The sequence below is a fragment of the Dermacentor andersoni genome, chromosome 9 (assembly GCF_023375885.2).
Source record: "Dermacentor andersoni chromosome 9, qqDerAnde1_hic_scaffold, whole genome shotgun sequence".
NCBI lineage: Eukaryota > Metazoa > Arthropoda > Arachnida > Ixodida > Ixodidae > Dermacentor > Dermacentor andersoni.
This window is the reverse complement of record NC_092822.1, coordinates 9,747,851-9,763,931: the sequence shown is the minus strand read 5'-3', so window position 1 is coordinate 9,763,931 and position 16,081 is coordinate 9,747,851. Positions and strand designations below refer to the sequence as shown.

The window sequence follows — 16,081 nt, the reverse complement described above, 5'->3', positions numbered from 1 at the left end:
CAAATGCAGACGCACATATCTACAACAGGAATATTTATTTCCATATAGTTAGGTACACACTCATATTGAATAGTCAAGAAATACAGCTATCATGAACAATTAGGATCAGTTTTAAACACAAGATTAGTAAATGTCATTTAAAAAACTGCAGGAGTAGCGTTTCAACATCTTAAAGGCCTGGTTGCAAACAAGCGTTCCAAGAATGAATGGCTGCTGCATGACTACCTTTCCAAAAATAATAAATAAATAGTTGCCAAAAAAGAAAGAAGTGTTAAGAAGTATAGCAAACTGGGCAAGCTGGCATTGGTTCATGTTTTTAAGGGTCAGCTGTGTAGCACTGCCCTTAAAACAGAAGTTGTTGAAAAAGAAAGGAAAAAATTGCTGAAGGACCTGTGCCCCACAGACACATACAATATGGCTTGTTGCAAGGAAAACATCACAGGTTGTAGCATAAAAGATAAAATGCTACATGACTAGGCTGCCAATAACACTAAATGACACATAAGAAAAAAATCACAGATTGTCATGTATGCTTCAGCCAGAAAACCATTAACAAGGCTTGCATTACACCCATTTTGTTTCTGCATTGCTTTGAAAATGTTTGTCGCTACTTCACTTCTGATCATTTGCGATACACTTTGTTTAGCAGACGAAGAGCAGTAACCAAGACTTAACAGTTGGTTTCTGCAAAATATTTGGTTAGTTTAGCTATTAAAAAATGCTGACTAGTTCATTTTAGAATACTGGTATTTGCCCACCCCTAATTATCATGAATGTGATCATTCATATTATTCAAAGAGAGATCCATACAACAAGATCTGAAAGGATCTGACATCCCAAATCAACACAGGGGTCATTAAAAACAGCATAGTGGACCTATTGGATTAAGTTCTTACCAATCTGGGTTTTTTTAATGTGCACCTACAGCTTCGTACTTGAGTATTTTTGCATTCTGCCCCCATCAGAATGGAGTAACAGTACATCCTCCATTCTTCCACCAAGTTACAGAAAGCCATACCCACTGGGCCATTACAGCGGGTACTTACCACGTAAAACACACAAAAAGCGAAGTCAACAAGGCTTCTTTATCTTTATAACGAAAAATGTCTACATGGAGCCCGCTTTCTTTCATGCTGCCTCGGACAAGTCTCCCAGGTTGTTCTGGTGGCTCAAATATCCATTCACAAACACGTCATGGTGCATGCACATAGGTGCCAGGAATTTCAAGAGGAACATATGAGCGCATGTAAACCTTGTGGGGATTGAGGAATGCACCAATGCCTTTGTGCGGGTGCATTCACCTGTTCTGCCATCCCTACACTTCAACCCCTTCCCACACGCAACTGGTTATCGGTGGCGGAGCTCCACTTACGATGGTTTGCGTCGTGACGTGGGCGGCTGTTGGCGGCTCTTGACGGGAGCGACTCTCTTACCTCTGGGACTTCAATAGGTACGTACATGCTTCCTCTCGCACGCCGACACCTTTGTGACTAGGACTTGAGCTCGCGCACCATGCTTTCACCCATGCGGAGAGAGCATACCTTGTGCTGATCCCTTCCGGACGCTAAGCCGAAGAACGGGTGCCTAGTGGTCCCGCGAGGTTGTACCATGCCGAGCTGCACTTATTGGTCGCCCAAGCCGAAGGAGATTGCCAGAGCTCTCATGAGTTCGTCCATTGGTTATCGTGAGCGCAAGTAACATAGCCACTGGGTCTTTTCTTAGCGGTGTGTCCCAGCTTGAGCCTGTGCTCTTGCAGCAACGTGCTATAGGCACCCCTGTCTACCGTATAATGCGGAATATAGGTCGACCCCCTTACATTGAAGCAAAGAAGTCAACACAAAAATTATAAGGCACAAAACTTCGTTTCATTTAGTGCTGCCGCCAGACTCGTCACCTGCTCATTCGTTTGAGCTGTCTGAACTCTTGTCTGATGACGACTGCTTTTCACTGGCTGCGTCCCACAACATGTCATCCTCGGTGCCGCCCAAGGAGTTGCTAATGCAACACTTTTTGAATGCCCGCACCACCATATCGTCGGGCAGCCAGCGCCAAGCCTGCGACACCCATGTGGCCACAGTGGCGAGAGGCGGCCTGCGCAGCCGGCTGGTTGGGGTCGTCGGGTTGTCGCCGGCCATCCACTGATTATATTGTTCACGGACACGGTCTTTAAAGGGCTTTTTGATCACGACGTCCAGTGGCTGAAGTGTTGACGTCATGCCTCCCGGAATGACGGCGAGTTCCGTCCTCCCATCGCAGAGTGCCTGCTTCACACCTGCAGTCAAGTGCCTGCGAAAGGCATCCAAGACGAGCATGCTCGGACACCGCAGGAGTGCGCCGGGTTGCCGATTCCAGATGGTCTTAATCCAATTGAGCATGAGGGCCTCGTCCATATAGCCCTTTTCATTCACGCGAACGACATCCCGCGGGAAAGCCTCTTTCGGCAGCGTCTTCCTCTTGAATATTATGTATGGGGGCAGCTTTCTGCCGCCTGCAGTACACGCGAGCATCACCGTGAAGCGCGAATGCTCGTTCTCCATAGAAAGAAGCTTGACTTCTTTTGCGCCACGTTCGCACACTGTGGTGGGCGACGGCATGTTGAACCACACCGGCGTTTCATCCGCGTTGCCGATCTGTCCCAACATGTAGCCGTGCTGCTGCCGGAGACTGATAACATAGCGCTGGAATTCGACCAGCTTGTCCTCGTATGCCTCTGGCAGCTTCTGGCAGATTGATGTGCGCCGTCGAAGTGCGAATCCCTTGAGTCACATGAAGCGACGAACCCAATAAATGGAGCCCTTGAATTGTTCCTTGGGCAGTCCGGATTCTCTGGCGATCTCAATAGCTTTGATGAGGGGGAGTTCTACTGTCACTGGCAAAGATCTGGCACGATGCTCGCGGACGAAATACGCCACCCCGTCTTCGAACTACGGGTGCACTGCGCCATAGAATAAAGAACCGCACGGCGCCCGCGAGTTGGGCCGTGTCGGTCACCAAGGAGGCGATAACGATGCGGATGCCGAAAGGTCTGCGCTCCTACATGTTGCCAGACGACTATTCATGTTGTGCCAAGGGCCGGTATATAAGTCGAGGGGTGAACTTTTAGTAATATTTTTTGGAAAAAACCTCGACCTATATTCCGCACTATACGGTATATTTTTGCCCTTGGTGCGGGATCGCTTTGGTTCCTGCACCGCCCCAGGACTGGCTGTTTGTGCAGTGTTGGGCGCTGCGCTGCCGGAGATAATGAACGGTTTCCGTCAACTCAGGGCAATACTGTGTTCTTGCGTGCATTACTCAATTAGCCCCTTCTGACCTGAGCACGTGTGAAGCATCGTGCTAGAGGCAACAGCTGATGCGGCTCTGTGGCTCGCTAAGGTTAAACCCATGGTGGTCAGTACTCCTGTGAGACCAGAAGGCCTCACAACATGCATTGGAAGTGTGGGCTGTAGACTCCTGTGGGTTTCCGAACCTGGAGAAGTGCACCGTTACGCCATGACACAGCGTCTTTTCTAGCTGGTGCATCAGTGAATGTGCTGGCGGACATGCAGCATGGCCATTGACGTGTTCTTGTGTGTCATCTGCACAACCGTTCAGACGTATAGTGATAGTGCCCTCATTTTACAAGCACACTTTTGGAGCCACAAAAAAGGAAAAAGAAGAAGTCAAAATGAACACAAGTGCCTTTCGTTAGACAATCTGCAGAGCATGATGCCACAAAAATGCGGCTGTATCAGCACATACTGCATTTACTCGCATAATGATCGCACCCCTAAATTTTGTCGTCAAAATTAGATTTTTTTATTTCCCGTGTAATGATTGCACCCCGAACTTGCTGCAGCGATATGTCGTGTGCCAAGTCTAGCTTATAATGATCGCGCTTACCGTCTGCCGAATGCCACGCGAACGACTCTTCAAGACAAACCAAGCGGTCTGCACGCACCAAACATTCTTAAGCAGATGCCCCATTTCATTCCCTTTATCACTTTTCCGCACTTTCATGACGAAAAAAAAAAAAAAAAAGAAAAAACGCTACAACCAAACTTGCCTTTATTATGTGTAGGCTTTAGAATGGTTGTGGTCAACAACAACAACAACAACAAAGGCGTCTTTCGATTCTTCTCTTCTGCACTCGTGGGCACGCAACAAATCGCAAGAGGCAACGATAGCAGCCACGTTCACACTGATTCGTTAGAAGTGTACCCTATTCATACGCCGATGCTTGTAACACAGCTAAGATATTCGCCCACCCTTAGCGGAAACGTGCCGTATTAGGATAGTAGTGAAGACAAATGCCGCAGTTTCCGCAGCATGCCCGCCATGTGTTTCTGTGTCACTGGCAGCTAAGCGCGTCCATCTGTTTCTGTCCCCTCGAAGTGGACATGGCTACGTTATTGCCACAAACTTGCCGATATTAATCATATTATTCATTACTGATACGGAAGAAAAAAAATCGCGTTCGTCGCGTTCGGCTTGCTCCACTGGCTGCCATTTTTGTTTTGGTGTCCCGCACTACATGCAGCGGCAGCCGCCTATTTGTTGACCTGTTGTCAACCCGCAGCAAACGTGGGATGAAAATTCTTTTCTTTACACGGGAAATTTAACCCGCGTAATGATCACACCCCTGAATTTGCGTAATTTTTTTTTACAAGAAAGTGTGATCATTATGCGAGTAAATACAGTATATAATGATACAGAGTTGCACTGATTGAATCCTTCATATTTTTTATCACTTTGTAGACAGGGTTTCCCACCACTTCTGCAAGCAGACTGAGTATCATGCACCCCTACTTCTCTCTATTTTTTTTAGATGGTTAAAGGAGAATTCACACTCACCGATGAATGTTGTAGAGACACATGGGTATCGTCATGAAGAAAGAGCCAGCTGGAAGAGAGGAATTATTGCCATTAGACATCACCAGGTAAAAATTCCAAGATGCTAATAGCACTCATAATCTAGTCACCACACACTGTACTTTGCTGCTGCCAGTTAACATTTTCCTTTTTAATGTGCTAATTAGACAAATACTTCATGCAATGATTGATACTACGGTTATCAACCTGCTTTTCCTTGTTGGCATACAGCGCTTATGATGATTCAAGGCAGTGCCTTTAAAATGTATGTGTAGAACACACAAAATCAACTAGAAGGCATTGTACATCCCCACTTGCAATGCAAAGAAAAGCTGCTATGAATAGGTGTGTAAAATGTACAGGCTTCCAGCTCATAAGTTATAGCTGAGCCTTGTAATAATGAAGCCACGTCTGACAAAAAAAAAAATTGGCTGAAGGCTTAGCTTGGTTAAGCCTGGAAGATTGCGAAAGCAATACCCTTGGCTGCGCCTTGGTTCGGCTGATGGTGTGGACATGGTTGCCCTTTGCTAAACTTATGGCTATACATCATCCGACACAGCACAAGGCAGCGTGCTGACCACTGCGAGGAGCCGAGCTGTAGCCCCATTTATCCTCCTAGTGTGACGTCACACCAGCGAGCGCCCTCTCTCGGTAGCGCAGCAGCAGCGGCGCGCAAGGCTTCGCCTCCACCATCGATGCCGCGAGCTGGGGCCCCGTCTCTCGATCTGGCGTGACGTCACACGGTCACATGACGCGCAGCTGTGTAAGGAGGCGCCACGACCACTGATGGGCCGAAAGTGCGAGCAGTATTGTTTTCGCAATAAAATACCCCCCCCCCCTGGTGTGTCTACAAAACAACCCAGACGTTGGATCGAAAAATTAGACAACACAACGGAAGATTCTGCGTCTCCACTGCTGCTGTCATTCAAAAATTATGTTGCTGAGCCAACCAAAATGCAAACTTTGCATCTTTTTTTGAAGAAGTGCTAGGAGTTTTGGAGGGTGGTTTTAATGATACCTCCAGTCAACGTTTTATTTTTCGACTCCCCAATCTGCCAAATGTGGTCAAATTCAACAAATAGTTGACTCATCATTTCGGATGGTGCAAGATGTTGCTAGTGGAATTAAAACAGAAATGTTCAACAGCGCATAGTAAACTGCCAATCAAATTGATCAATTTCAACAGGCGCGGTAACTAAAGAGTTAATGTGCACCTAAATCTGAGAATGTGGATACTTCTGTATTCCAGTGCCACCCAAAAGCAGTCAGCAAGAGCAGAGAGGGAAAATAAGGCCCCAGTGACTAACCATGTAATGTCAGTTCAAGGCATTCACCAGCACCGAATCCAAGAATGGTGAACTTCCACAGTCGATATGAATGCAAGTAGGTCAGCACGAAGCTCCCGAGAAGAATCTACACAGGAAAAAAAAGAAAAACGGTTCAGCTGGCTTTCAACCCAAAGACAATGCAGGGCAAATTTTGAAAAAGAGCACTCAGCAAGGCTGCTATAGCATCTGGTTTATTATCATTTTTTTTTAAGTTTAAGGGTTTGCTACAAGCATATATTTAAATAAATTAAGTGAAAGGCCAAATAGGGTGTTCAGCTATGCATCATACAAGGAGTGAAACGTCTTTGTGAACTTATTGTATATAACCCAACATGTATCAGGTATCATACACTTGTAACCTAACCTAACCTAACCCAACATAACAGGTATCCTACACTTGTATGATACCTGTTAACAACATAAATGAACTGGGGAATGTACTAAAGCACTGGGATGATAAAACATGAATAGTTATACTTCCTGTACAAATATACTTCCTAGACCAGTTTATATCCTCGAGTACAAGTCACTGGCTGTTCTCTGAAAAGCTGGAAAGCCCAAGGACTTCTTGCTTAGTTTCCCACAGATTCACTACATTGGAGCTGGGCTTTCAACAAGAGATTTTCCAAAGCCTGTTCATGTTCACCTTAGCAGGAACCTATTGAACTTTGTAGAACTTTATGTACAAGCAAGTCAGTGATGGTAGCTTCCACTAATTCTCCTACATTTAGTTTCGTTATTGCCTTCTCCTTGTTCACCTTTCACATTTTTAGGGCAGTGTGAGCCTTTTGTTATGGGCGTAGCACTTCTCCGCTGCTGCCTGACTTGCCCGAGCCAAATATGTACTACTAGCAGGTACAGCAGAACATTGCACAAGCACACACACTGCCAACACTGCAGGCAGGCCTTAAAGATGGGCAACAACATAGCATCACAGCATACCATAGCTTAATTTTTATTAAGCTTAATCAGTCATAGTGAGCTTAAAGAACTCATACGTCGTGGTTCTCTCTGAAGGTGATTTATCCATGGAGTCAGCAGGAGTTGCATGTGGCTGACTACACTTGTTAATGTCATAGCGCCATTTACTTCAATAACATGTAAACTACAGAACTTGATAAAACCCTGCGACTTAAATATAGAGGAGATACTGCACAGCAGCTGTCTGATGACAGCCCCTTTCCGTGAAAACATGGTGTGTGGCTCTTTCCAACGCACCATCTGGGAAATGTCATATCCCCAAGGCAAGTAGAGAATGCCAGTGTTGTACTTCTCCCAGTGGGATAGAATGAAGCAGAAGTGGATGTTGCACAGGACAAGCAGGAAGCGCCATGTGTTGCAGCTCATCTCAGCACGGCCAAACACCGAGTACAGGCACACTGGCATGAACAGCGTTGCCCAGCTGTCCAAACCATGGTCAAACAGCTCGCCCAGTGGACCACTGCTCCCAGTGCGGCGGGCATGCTTTCCATCGATTCCATCTGCATTAGATCGATGAGATTGGTTCGCTATAAGGTCCCAGAGCAATGCAGCATTTATGAAAGAGGCTACACTGAAGGGACCTGTATTAATTTTGAGCACTTGGACTTCCTCAACCTACACACAAGCACACAATACACACGTGCAAGGTCATACCCACTGATTGACTGCGGTAAGTAACAAAGAAATTGGCATGCCCTCAAAAGCCAATCAAAAGAACAAAGTCTAGCGAGTTGGTTTTGCTTCATGGTGAATGTGTGGTGAGCACATGAACAGAAGAGCTCATCCATTGAAACTGTTCACAATGATAATAGATCACCAACTAGCCCAAACAGTCACCCTGCTCAAGGTTCTTCATTTTGCCCGTGGACAGCTTACCCCAGTTGGCCCGCATTATTTCAGTCCCCTTGCAACTGCAGAGTGTTGCCTGAATTATGTGACACTTAGAGATTTTCTATAGCAACAGGAACCGCTGGCACACTTGATCCTCACTTGTGCAATTACATTGCTGCAGCATGACAACTTGGAATGTTTATAGGTGAGATCTGGTCAACAAGGTCATTTTAATCAAAATGTACTCGAAGTTTGTCTCCTGAGTATTGTTACATGGACTATGAAGACTATATTTGCTTGGGCTGAAGCTGTAGGCTGAAAAGGCAAAAAGAGAATTTTGGGCTTCACTGTAAGCAATGCAAAATAAAATTTGGCAAAACATGCAAAGCCAAGAAAACCTATTTGAAAGAGTTCTGTCATTTGGTCTTGCCACCCATTATAAGGCAGAGCTTTTTACCCAATGAAAGGAAATGCTGTCATTCATATGTCGCATGTATCACATTCTCCTTTCATAAATTTTAGTTGGTTGGATTTATTGGCACAAAAGTGATAACGCTATGCTGTGCAAACACAGGGTGATAAAATTTTGTTAGTAAATGCAGCATACCCTGGAGTAATTAAAGCGTACTTAATAACATCAGTCAGAGGTATCAGTGCATCATCTCCTAACATCAACATCAGGTGAAATGGGGTGTTAAACTTTTACAATATGTGGAAGTACTTTCGTCTGTGCATTTCAAGATGTGGACACACAATTAGAATGTGTAGTACTGTTAACAGTTCACGGCGCTTGTCACATCTTGGTTGTCCCTCCTCTCTCAATAAGTAAATATGTGTGATGCGCGTGTGGCCTATCCAAAATCGACAAAGAATTACTCCTATGAAGCATGTCTTCCACTCCCCAAGGACAGGTTTATTTGTTGAAGTTTATTGTTGTCTTTCAATTTCCATACATGTTGCCAGTTAGAGATTAGTGACTTACAAAAAGCTTAAATCCCATCCCTAACAGGTATGTTAAAAACATTCAGATTTCTTGCACTTGTTGCACATTCATCTGCTTTTCATTTCCAGGGATCCCAGCGTGGCTTGAGACCCAGCAGAAACGAACGGTCTGGTCTTTACTTAAGTGTGTAGTATATGTAGGACGTCACCTAGGGCACCGCCGCCGCCTCCAGTCGAGAGAGCAGTCAAGAGATTCGTGCCGCTCTCTCAGCACTAAGCGTTCCGTCTGAATGGGTGTTGTGTCCGGACAGGACATTTAGGACATTAATTGCCTCATTTGTTTGAACATTTAAGTTATTATTGTGTCTAAGAAAATTTAGTTTTTTTATCGAATATGACCCTAAAAGCTGATGTTCTTGTTTAACTGGAAGTACCATGTTATTTAGTTTCAGGAAGGGGTCCGGTTGTAAGCCCCTCTTCTGATAAAACATCACGGCAACAGCTTTTTCCAATGAAAAACGGAAGCCGTTTGCATTAGCCCATTGTGTCAATTTGTTTAGAGTGATTTGGATCTGCCGTTCACATGTTATGTTAGATGCGCAGAAAGTAATTTGGAGATCATCAACGTAAAGAGAATACATAAGGGTAGATGGTATGACCTTTCTAACAGAGTTCATTTTAACCACAAACAGCGTTCCACTTAAAATAAAGCCCTGAGGCACACTATTTTCTCGGGTGAATACATGTGACAGCACTCTGCCAAGACGCACCTGGAATGTTCGATAGGACATAAAGTCAGAGAGGCACTTCAGCATTTCGTTCCGAATCCATAAGTCTGCCAAGTCCCCCAAAATGCCAAATCTCCATGTGGTGTCATATGCCTCCTCCAAGTCGAAAAAGATAGCTAGGCAGTGGTGTTTGCGTAAAAAGGCATTGTATATTTGATGTTCTAATTGGACCAGGTGATCAGTTGTAGAACAACACTTTTTATAACAGCACTGATGTAGTTTAGCAGAATGCGTTGTTGGATAAGTTGGTTCATTGTACTTGGAAAGATTGGATGCACTTTGTAGATGATCACAAGGGCGCCTGTCCCTGTCTTCTTCCGTGTGATCGTCTACAAAGCGCATCCAGTCTTTCCAAATACGCACTGATGTATGTTTAAGGACTTTTCTGTTTCGAGGGTAAAAATTTGTCTGGTTTTCACAACACATTCGCATGACTTTGCCAAACAACTGGTGAGAGAAATGGGGCTGTAGCTGCTGGGGGATGTTGGGAGTGTTACAGATTTTAGAAAAGGTATGATTATGTCATTTTTCCATGTTTTTGGCATTTCACCAGTTTCTCAGATCTTGTTAAAGAATTTTAGTAATGCTTTTATTGAGGTTTCTGAAAGGTGGGCAAGCATAGTGTAGTGGATGCAGTCCATGCCAACTGCAGTGTTCTTTCCAGCAGAAAGTATGTTACTTAACTTTGGGAGTGGGAGGGGAGCATTGTATGGTTGATCGGATGCACCTGTTGTTGGCAATCTTTGTTTTTCAGCAGAGTTTTTGTATGTCAAAAATGTGTTCGTGTAGCTGGCTGAACTGGATACTCTATAGAAGTGTTCCCCCAAAATCTTTGTTTGTTCTTGGAGTGCTGTTTTGTGCACCAGGACTTAAAAGTAAGGGAATTGTGCAGGATGAGTAATCCTCTTTGAACTTCTTTACCTGTTCCCACATGCATTCGGAGGTGACTGAACTATTAACTGAGGAGACATATTTCTGCCAAGAGCATTATTCGGCTTGTCTACGAATGTATCGCACACTGGCTTTTTTCTGTTTGAAATTAACTAGGTTGTTGCAAGTTGGGTATCTACGAAGATTGCCCCAGGCCTTATTCTGTTCTTTCTTTGCTACATTACTTCCTCTGTCAAACACGGGTTTAGTTTCTTTCGATGTTCTCCAGTAGACTGGGGTATAGCTCTTTCAGCTGACGTGATTATGCAATTAGTAAATTTTTCATTAACCTCATCGACACCTATATGGGCAGAAACATTTTCTTCAAGTTTGGCAGTTTCTGTGAAAAGCGGCCAGTCTGGCAGCTGGATTTTCCAACGATGTGGCCTGCAGGTGATGATGGGTAAAGTTGATGCCAGTTTGATTATGGCAGGTAAATGGTCATTGCTGTATGGATTGTCCAATACTTCCCAGTTAAAATTAATGAAAAGAGAAGGTGAACAGAGAGCTAAATCAAGACAGCTAAAGTTATGTGATGTAGGGTAAAAATAAGTAGGCGCTCCTGAATTTAAAAGACAGATGTTATTAGATAGAATAAAATATTTTACAAGTTGTCATCTTTGGTGAGTTTTTTCACTTCCACAAAAAGTACAATGGGCATTACAATCGGCTACAAGCATAAAAGGGTCCGGTAGCTGTTCAATCAGCTTTTCAAGTTCTTTCAAGCTTTTTAAAGCTTTTCGAGTGAAAGCTTTTCAAGTGTAACTTGAAAAGCTTTCAAGCCTTTCAAGTTGCACTTTCTTGGGGTGCTATGTACAAAGAACAGACGGTCATAATTTTAAAAGAGAAAATAGTGACGGCAACCGCTTCAAAAGGAGTATTCAGTTTAACTTCTCGGGTGGAAGTGCCGCCTTTCAAGACAACGGCAACTCCTCCAGAAGCTGGTGTTTTCCTGGTCTTTTCAAAAGACAGAAAAACCCTTTAAAAGATTCTGGTTTTTTTGGGCCTACATTTGTTTCCTGTAAACAAAAGGCAACTGAGAAAAATCTATTTATGATGCGTTTTACATCACCTAAGTTATGCAGTAGACCTCTGCAGTTCCACTGTATAATAGAAGCCATAATGTAACAGAACCAAAAATATCTGAAGAGAAATTGGTCCTTAAATACAAATTAAAGGTGAAATATGTTTAAAAAGTCGACTGTGGGCAAGAACGGTAACAGCTTACCTGTCCTTTTTTTGAGCAGTTACTGGGGGTTTATCCCTCTTTCCGTGCTTGAGAGAGCGTTGGTCCTTCGGTATCAATGACATTGGTGTTTTTGTGTTGACCCCCATTGCACTCTCAGAAGCACTGAAGGATTAAGCGATTGGCGCTGAGGCAAGTGCCTCAGGCCTTGACGCCCGCATTGTGACCCTGCGAGACCACGGTCTCCGGAGCTTTTGAAAGCGGTGGGGCAGCATTGGCTGCCACCACCAAGGGGGCGGAAGGAGCCACCACAGGGCTACTGCTAGTGGACCCTGTAGGCTCGCGGGGCCTATGTGGCACTGCCCCTGATGCACCACATTGCCATAGTTGAGTTTAGGTAGGTGTGATAGACGTCTCCTGGCTTCATAGACTAATATGTTTTATTTTACTGTGATTGCCATGATTTTCTTTTCCTTTTTCCAAACGGGACATGACTGTGAGTAGCAGGGTGAGCATCTTTGCAGTTTATACAAAGCGGAGGAGAATTACAGTTTTCGGAGTCATGATCATTGCAACTGGATTTTGCACACGTTGCTTTGCCTCTGCAAGAAGCAGAAGCATGGCCAAAGTTTTCACACTTAAAGCATCGTCTCAGATCCAAAACATAGGCCTGACATTGACCTTGACATGTCCTCAAGGGAAATGGGCAGTATGCTGGTGGCAAATGTAAGAATTACATGCTTTGTGGGAATTTCTTGTTTGTTTCGTCGAAGGACTGCACTTTTGCGACACCTTACTCCCGGAAATCCTCAAGGAGTTCCTCGTCACTCAAATTTATTAAGTCTTCCTCAGAGATTGCACTCCTGCTCATGTTTGATGAGTGGTGGGGTGAAATCGTGATTGCTATATTAAAAATACTGGTGACATATGGAAGCTTTTAAACTTCCTCTTTCTCTTTCAATTCTAGGAGTCGATCTCCCCTAGACATCTTTGAAGCCTTGTAAGCTGGTCCGAGTTTTTGTGTGAGGCTCTCTGCCATCAAAAATGGGCACAGCTTCCTTGCAGAAGTGTTTCCTATGCCATGTATGATATGGTACTTCACATATGTTGGGGCACTGCTTCGGAAAGTAAAATGAAATGTTACATCGGTGCACCCTCTTTTCTGAGGGTGATCAGGTAAGGGGGGAAAAGATTCTGCCATAAGGTTTCCTGGATATTCGGTAGCTATGCCAGCCACCTACCACCGAGCCCAACAAGGGGACAGTACGAGACCCGAAGGAAATGCAGACGCCAGCTGTAAATAGCTACTGTAACCTTATCTAATAGACCCAAGGTTGGATAAAATACACCAGGTTAACCCTTGCTGCCTGGAATATTGAAAGTAAAATGAAGTGAAGAAAAGATGGGATATATGGAAAGCGAGAGAGAAAGACAAAGGTTGAGAGAGAGACAGACAGGAAAAGGCAACTACCAATGTCCCCCGGGTGGGTCAGTTCGCGGGTGCAGTCTACGTGAAGCCGAGGGGCCGTAAAGGTCCAAACTCCTGGCATCGGCTCAATCCCCCTTTCACTGGACATCGCTAAGCTGCACACGGTTAGATGCAGGAGGGTCCAACTCTTGAGGGCACAGGTACATGGCGTCGCAACACAACAAATTCCTGGTGATGCACACACCCCAGCAGGGTTTCATAAATTTTCCTCCATATTGTGTTTTTCTCAAGAACCCATTTTGCTCGGTCTATAGTTGACTACTCTGTTAACACAAAATATTTCAAGCCAAATTTTCTATACACACTGTTCTGCACTTTAACTTTTCTCGCATTCCTCTTTTCCCAGCTTGTGCAGTTAACAATCATTGAAATGAGCCAACTAGCCCTTCAAGGAGTCCCACTCATACAAACTATGCTTTGATTATCCAGTAACCTATGGATGTCTTTCCTTGAAGAAATTTTGGCCACAACTGCTGTATTAGTTTCATATGGTTTGGCTTACGGAAAAAGAAAAAAGCTTGAAATAAACGAATGCCCCAATTGAAGGGGCAAAATTTATGAATGCATAAATTGGGTGGAAGTAATCAGAGTGAATTCACATTATATAAAAACAGTGCAAAAGGATGGGATAAGAAATTACGGTTGTGCTGACTCAGTGACAAAGCTGAGTCAGTGCTGTGTACTGCCATTTCTTGTCTAACTGTTTCGTATTATGAAGCCATACCAACAAGCTCATTTGTGCCATTATTCAACTTTAAAAAAAAATGAAACCACAGAGAAAGACAAGAATGTGAAATCAAGACCAAAACATCATGATATACGCTATAAGAGAACTTCTCTATCCAATAAATTAGTTACATCAGTGCCAAAGCACTAAAGAACTCGTTATAGTGCCTTCGAGACCACATGAATCCCAACACTTTTTGCATACATGTGACCCTATATGTATAAATATCTAGAATGCCCTAGCACAAATTAAAGTGGTACTCGGCACACTATTTAATGTAATAAGTTGTGAATAAGTAAATTTGCTTAAAACAGTCCGAATTGTACAATGATTTCACATTAGACACTGCACATTTCTTTCATCATATGCATATTATTTTAAATCAAATGCAACCGTTGCTTTTTTGCAATGCAAGGAAATGTTTCCTCACTAGCCGAGTTGTATGTTTGCTACTTAAAGGCCCCTAAATAACAATGTACGCTGCAGCAAACAAACTGGATGCCCTTTACACATGCAAGTTGGTAGGGATTGTGACAATATTTGGCTGCATTCTACTGCAGCTAATATACAGACGGATCCATAGTGACGCCGTTCCCAGTTGTTGCCTCAAGAGCACTTACGAGATGAATAAAGTTGATCAGTCATGTACCATTTCTACCACTTGAAATTACAAATGACCAAAAGTATCGAATATAAGAGCAACTTCTCAGAATTAAGCACATGTGATAGCGGAAGGTTCTGCAATAACCTTAAGTAATGAAGAGGCTCAAACAAAATATCATCTACTTCAGGTTCTAAAGGTGAGTGATGGCAACAGCGCACGAGGGTGGAATTCGATCAGCACACCCCACCCACCACACGGCATTAGGGCACATAGTACAGTGCATCACTTGGCCTGCGTTAGTTTCGCGCAATGCGACGTCACTCGCAATTTTGTCGCCATCGTTGTGCAACCCACTAAGGCACGATCATTGGAGGCGCGCAACGCGTGCGGGGGCCTCCGTGTCAATCAATGGTACCGTTTCACTCACCTAATGTGTGAGCCAGGAACTGGTTCACCGCGCACACAAGCCACACCCACGGCGGCACCGGTGGAGCCTCAGGGTGGAGGTCGCTCGACGCAAAGAAGGCGAAGTCATAGTAGGACAGCAGGCCGACGTTGACCAGCGTCAGCACGAACCCCGACAGCGTGAGCACGTTGGGAGCCACCCCACGCGGCACGAGCTGTGACGGACGCGAGTTGGTCACCGTCGCATACGTATTACCTACGCCCCTCGAAGTAGACGTTTCGCAAAACCTTTCCTACCTTGACTGCTTGGTCCCAGAACGGGTGCATCACGTAGTTGCTCAGCGGGCTGGTATCCTTGCACGTGTACTGCACAGAAGACACAAAGCGTTGACCGGGCGCCGCATCACCGATAAGCACGAGCAATAGGTGGTCAAGAGCCGTCCTTCCGATGTCCACACCACACCTGCGACTGAACTATCACTGGCTCCTGTCGCCAAGCTAAGCTTGATCTCGACACGTTAAGGAGGGCCAGAGAACAGCAGCTGGTTTCCAGGTTGGCTCAAAGCAGACCTTCGCGTTATCGTACCACATCGGAAGACACGAGCGCGCCTCACTCGTGTGTAATACCTTACCTCGTAGTTTTCGAAGCCCTTGAGCTCTTCTTCCGACAGATACCGCATGTTTCCTTGTGATCAAGTTTGTTTGGTACTTAGTGATGACTTATTAATGAAAGCATTTATGATGTGGGACTAGAAATCACTGCGAACACACGAACGGCGCCTCTCTTGCGCTTCCAGAGAGTGAGAATGGAATGGTGAGAAAGTGAGAAAGAGAAAATTACTGCTGTTGGAGACTGAAGGGAGTCCTGCTATGGGAGAGGAGTGCTGCTGGAGCGTTTGCGGAGCTAGCCATGGCTAGCCAGTCTGGCTGCACCCCCTCCCGCACTTCCCCACGCCATCGCGATAATATCAGTGTTCGTGGTGAGGTGACATCACTAATGATGGAGGCGCGTATTTATT

The 16,081-nt window shown here is 44.8% G+C and overlaps 1 protein-coding gene across 2 annotated transcripts in view; it reads right to left on the bottom strand.

Moving 5' to 3' along the window:
- LOC126526997 (ethanolaminephosphotransferase 1) overlaps positions 1-16,011 on the bottom strand; it is a 28,116-nt gene extending 12,105 nt beyond the window's left edge. Inside the window, exons 1-6 of one of the 2 annotated variants that reach the window (XM_055068516.2) lie at positions 15,695-16,011; positions 15,360-15,428; positions 15,085-15,277; positions 7,398-7,660; positions 6,159-6,264; positions 4,834-4,882 (exon numbers count right to left, since the gene is read on the bottom strand). In XM_055068516.2, coding sequence (XP_054924491.1) covers positions 4,834-4,882; positions 6,159-6,264; positions 7,398-7,660; positions 15,085-15,277; positions 15,360-15,428; positions 15,695-15,742 — 728 coding nt within the window. In that variant the 5' untranslated portion in view covers positions 15,743-16,011. The remainder of the gene's footprint in view (positions 1-4,833; positions 4,883-6,158; positions 6,265-7,397; positions 7,661-15,084; positions 15,278-15,359; positions 15,429-15,694) is intronic. The other variant, XM_050174712.3, reaches the window with a different exon arrangement.
- Positions 16,012-16,081: the final 70 nt, after the last annotated feature.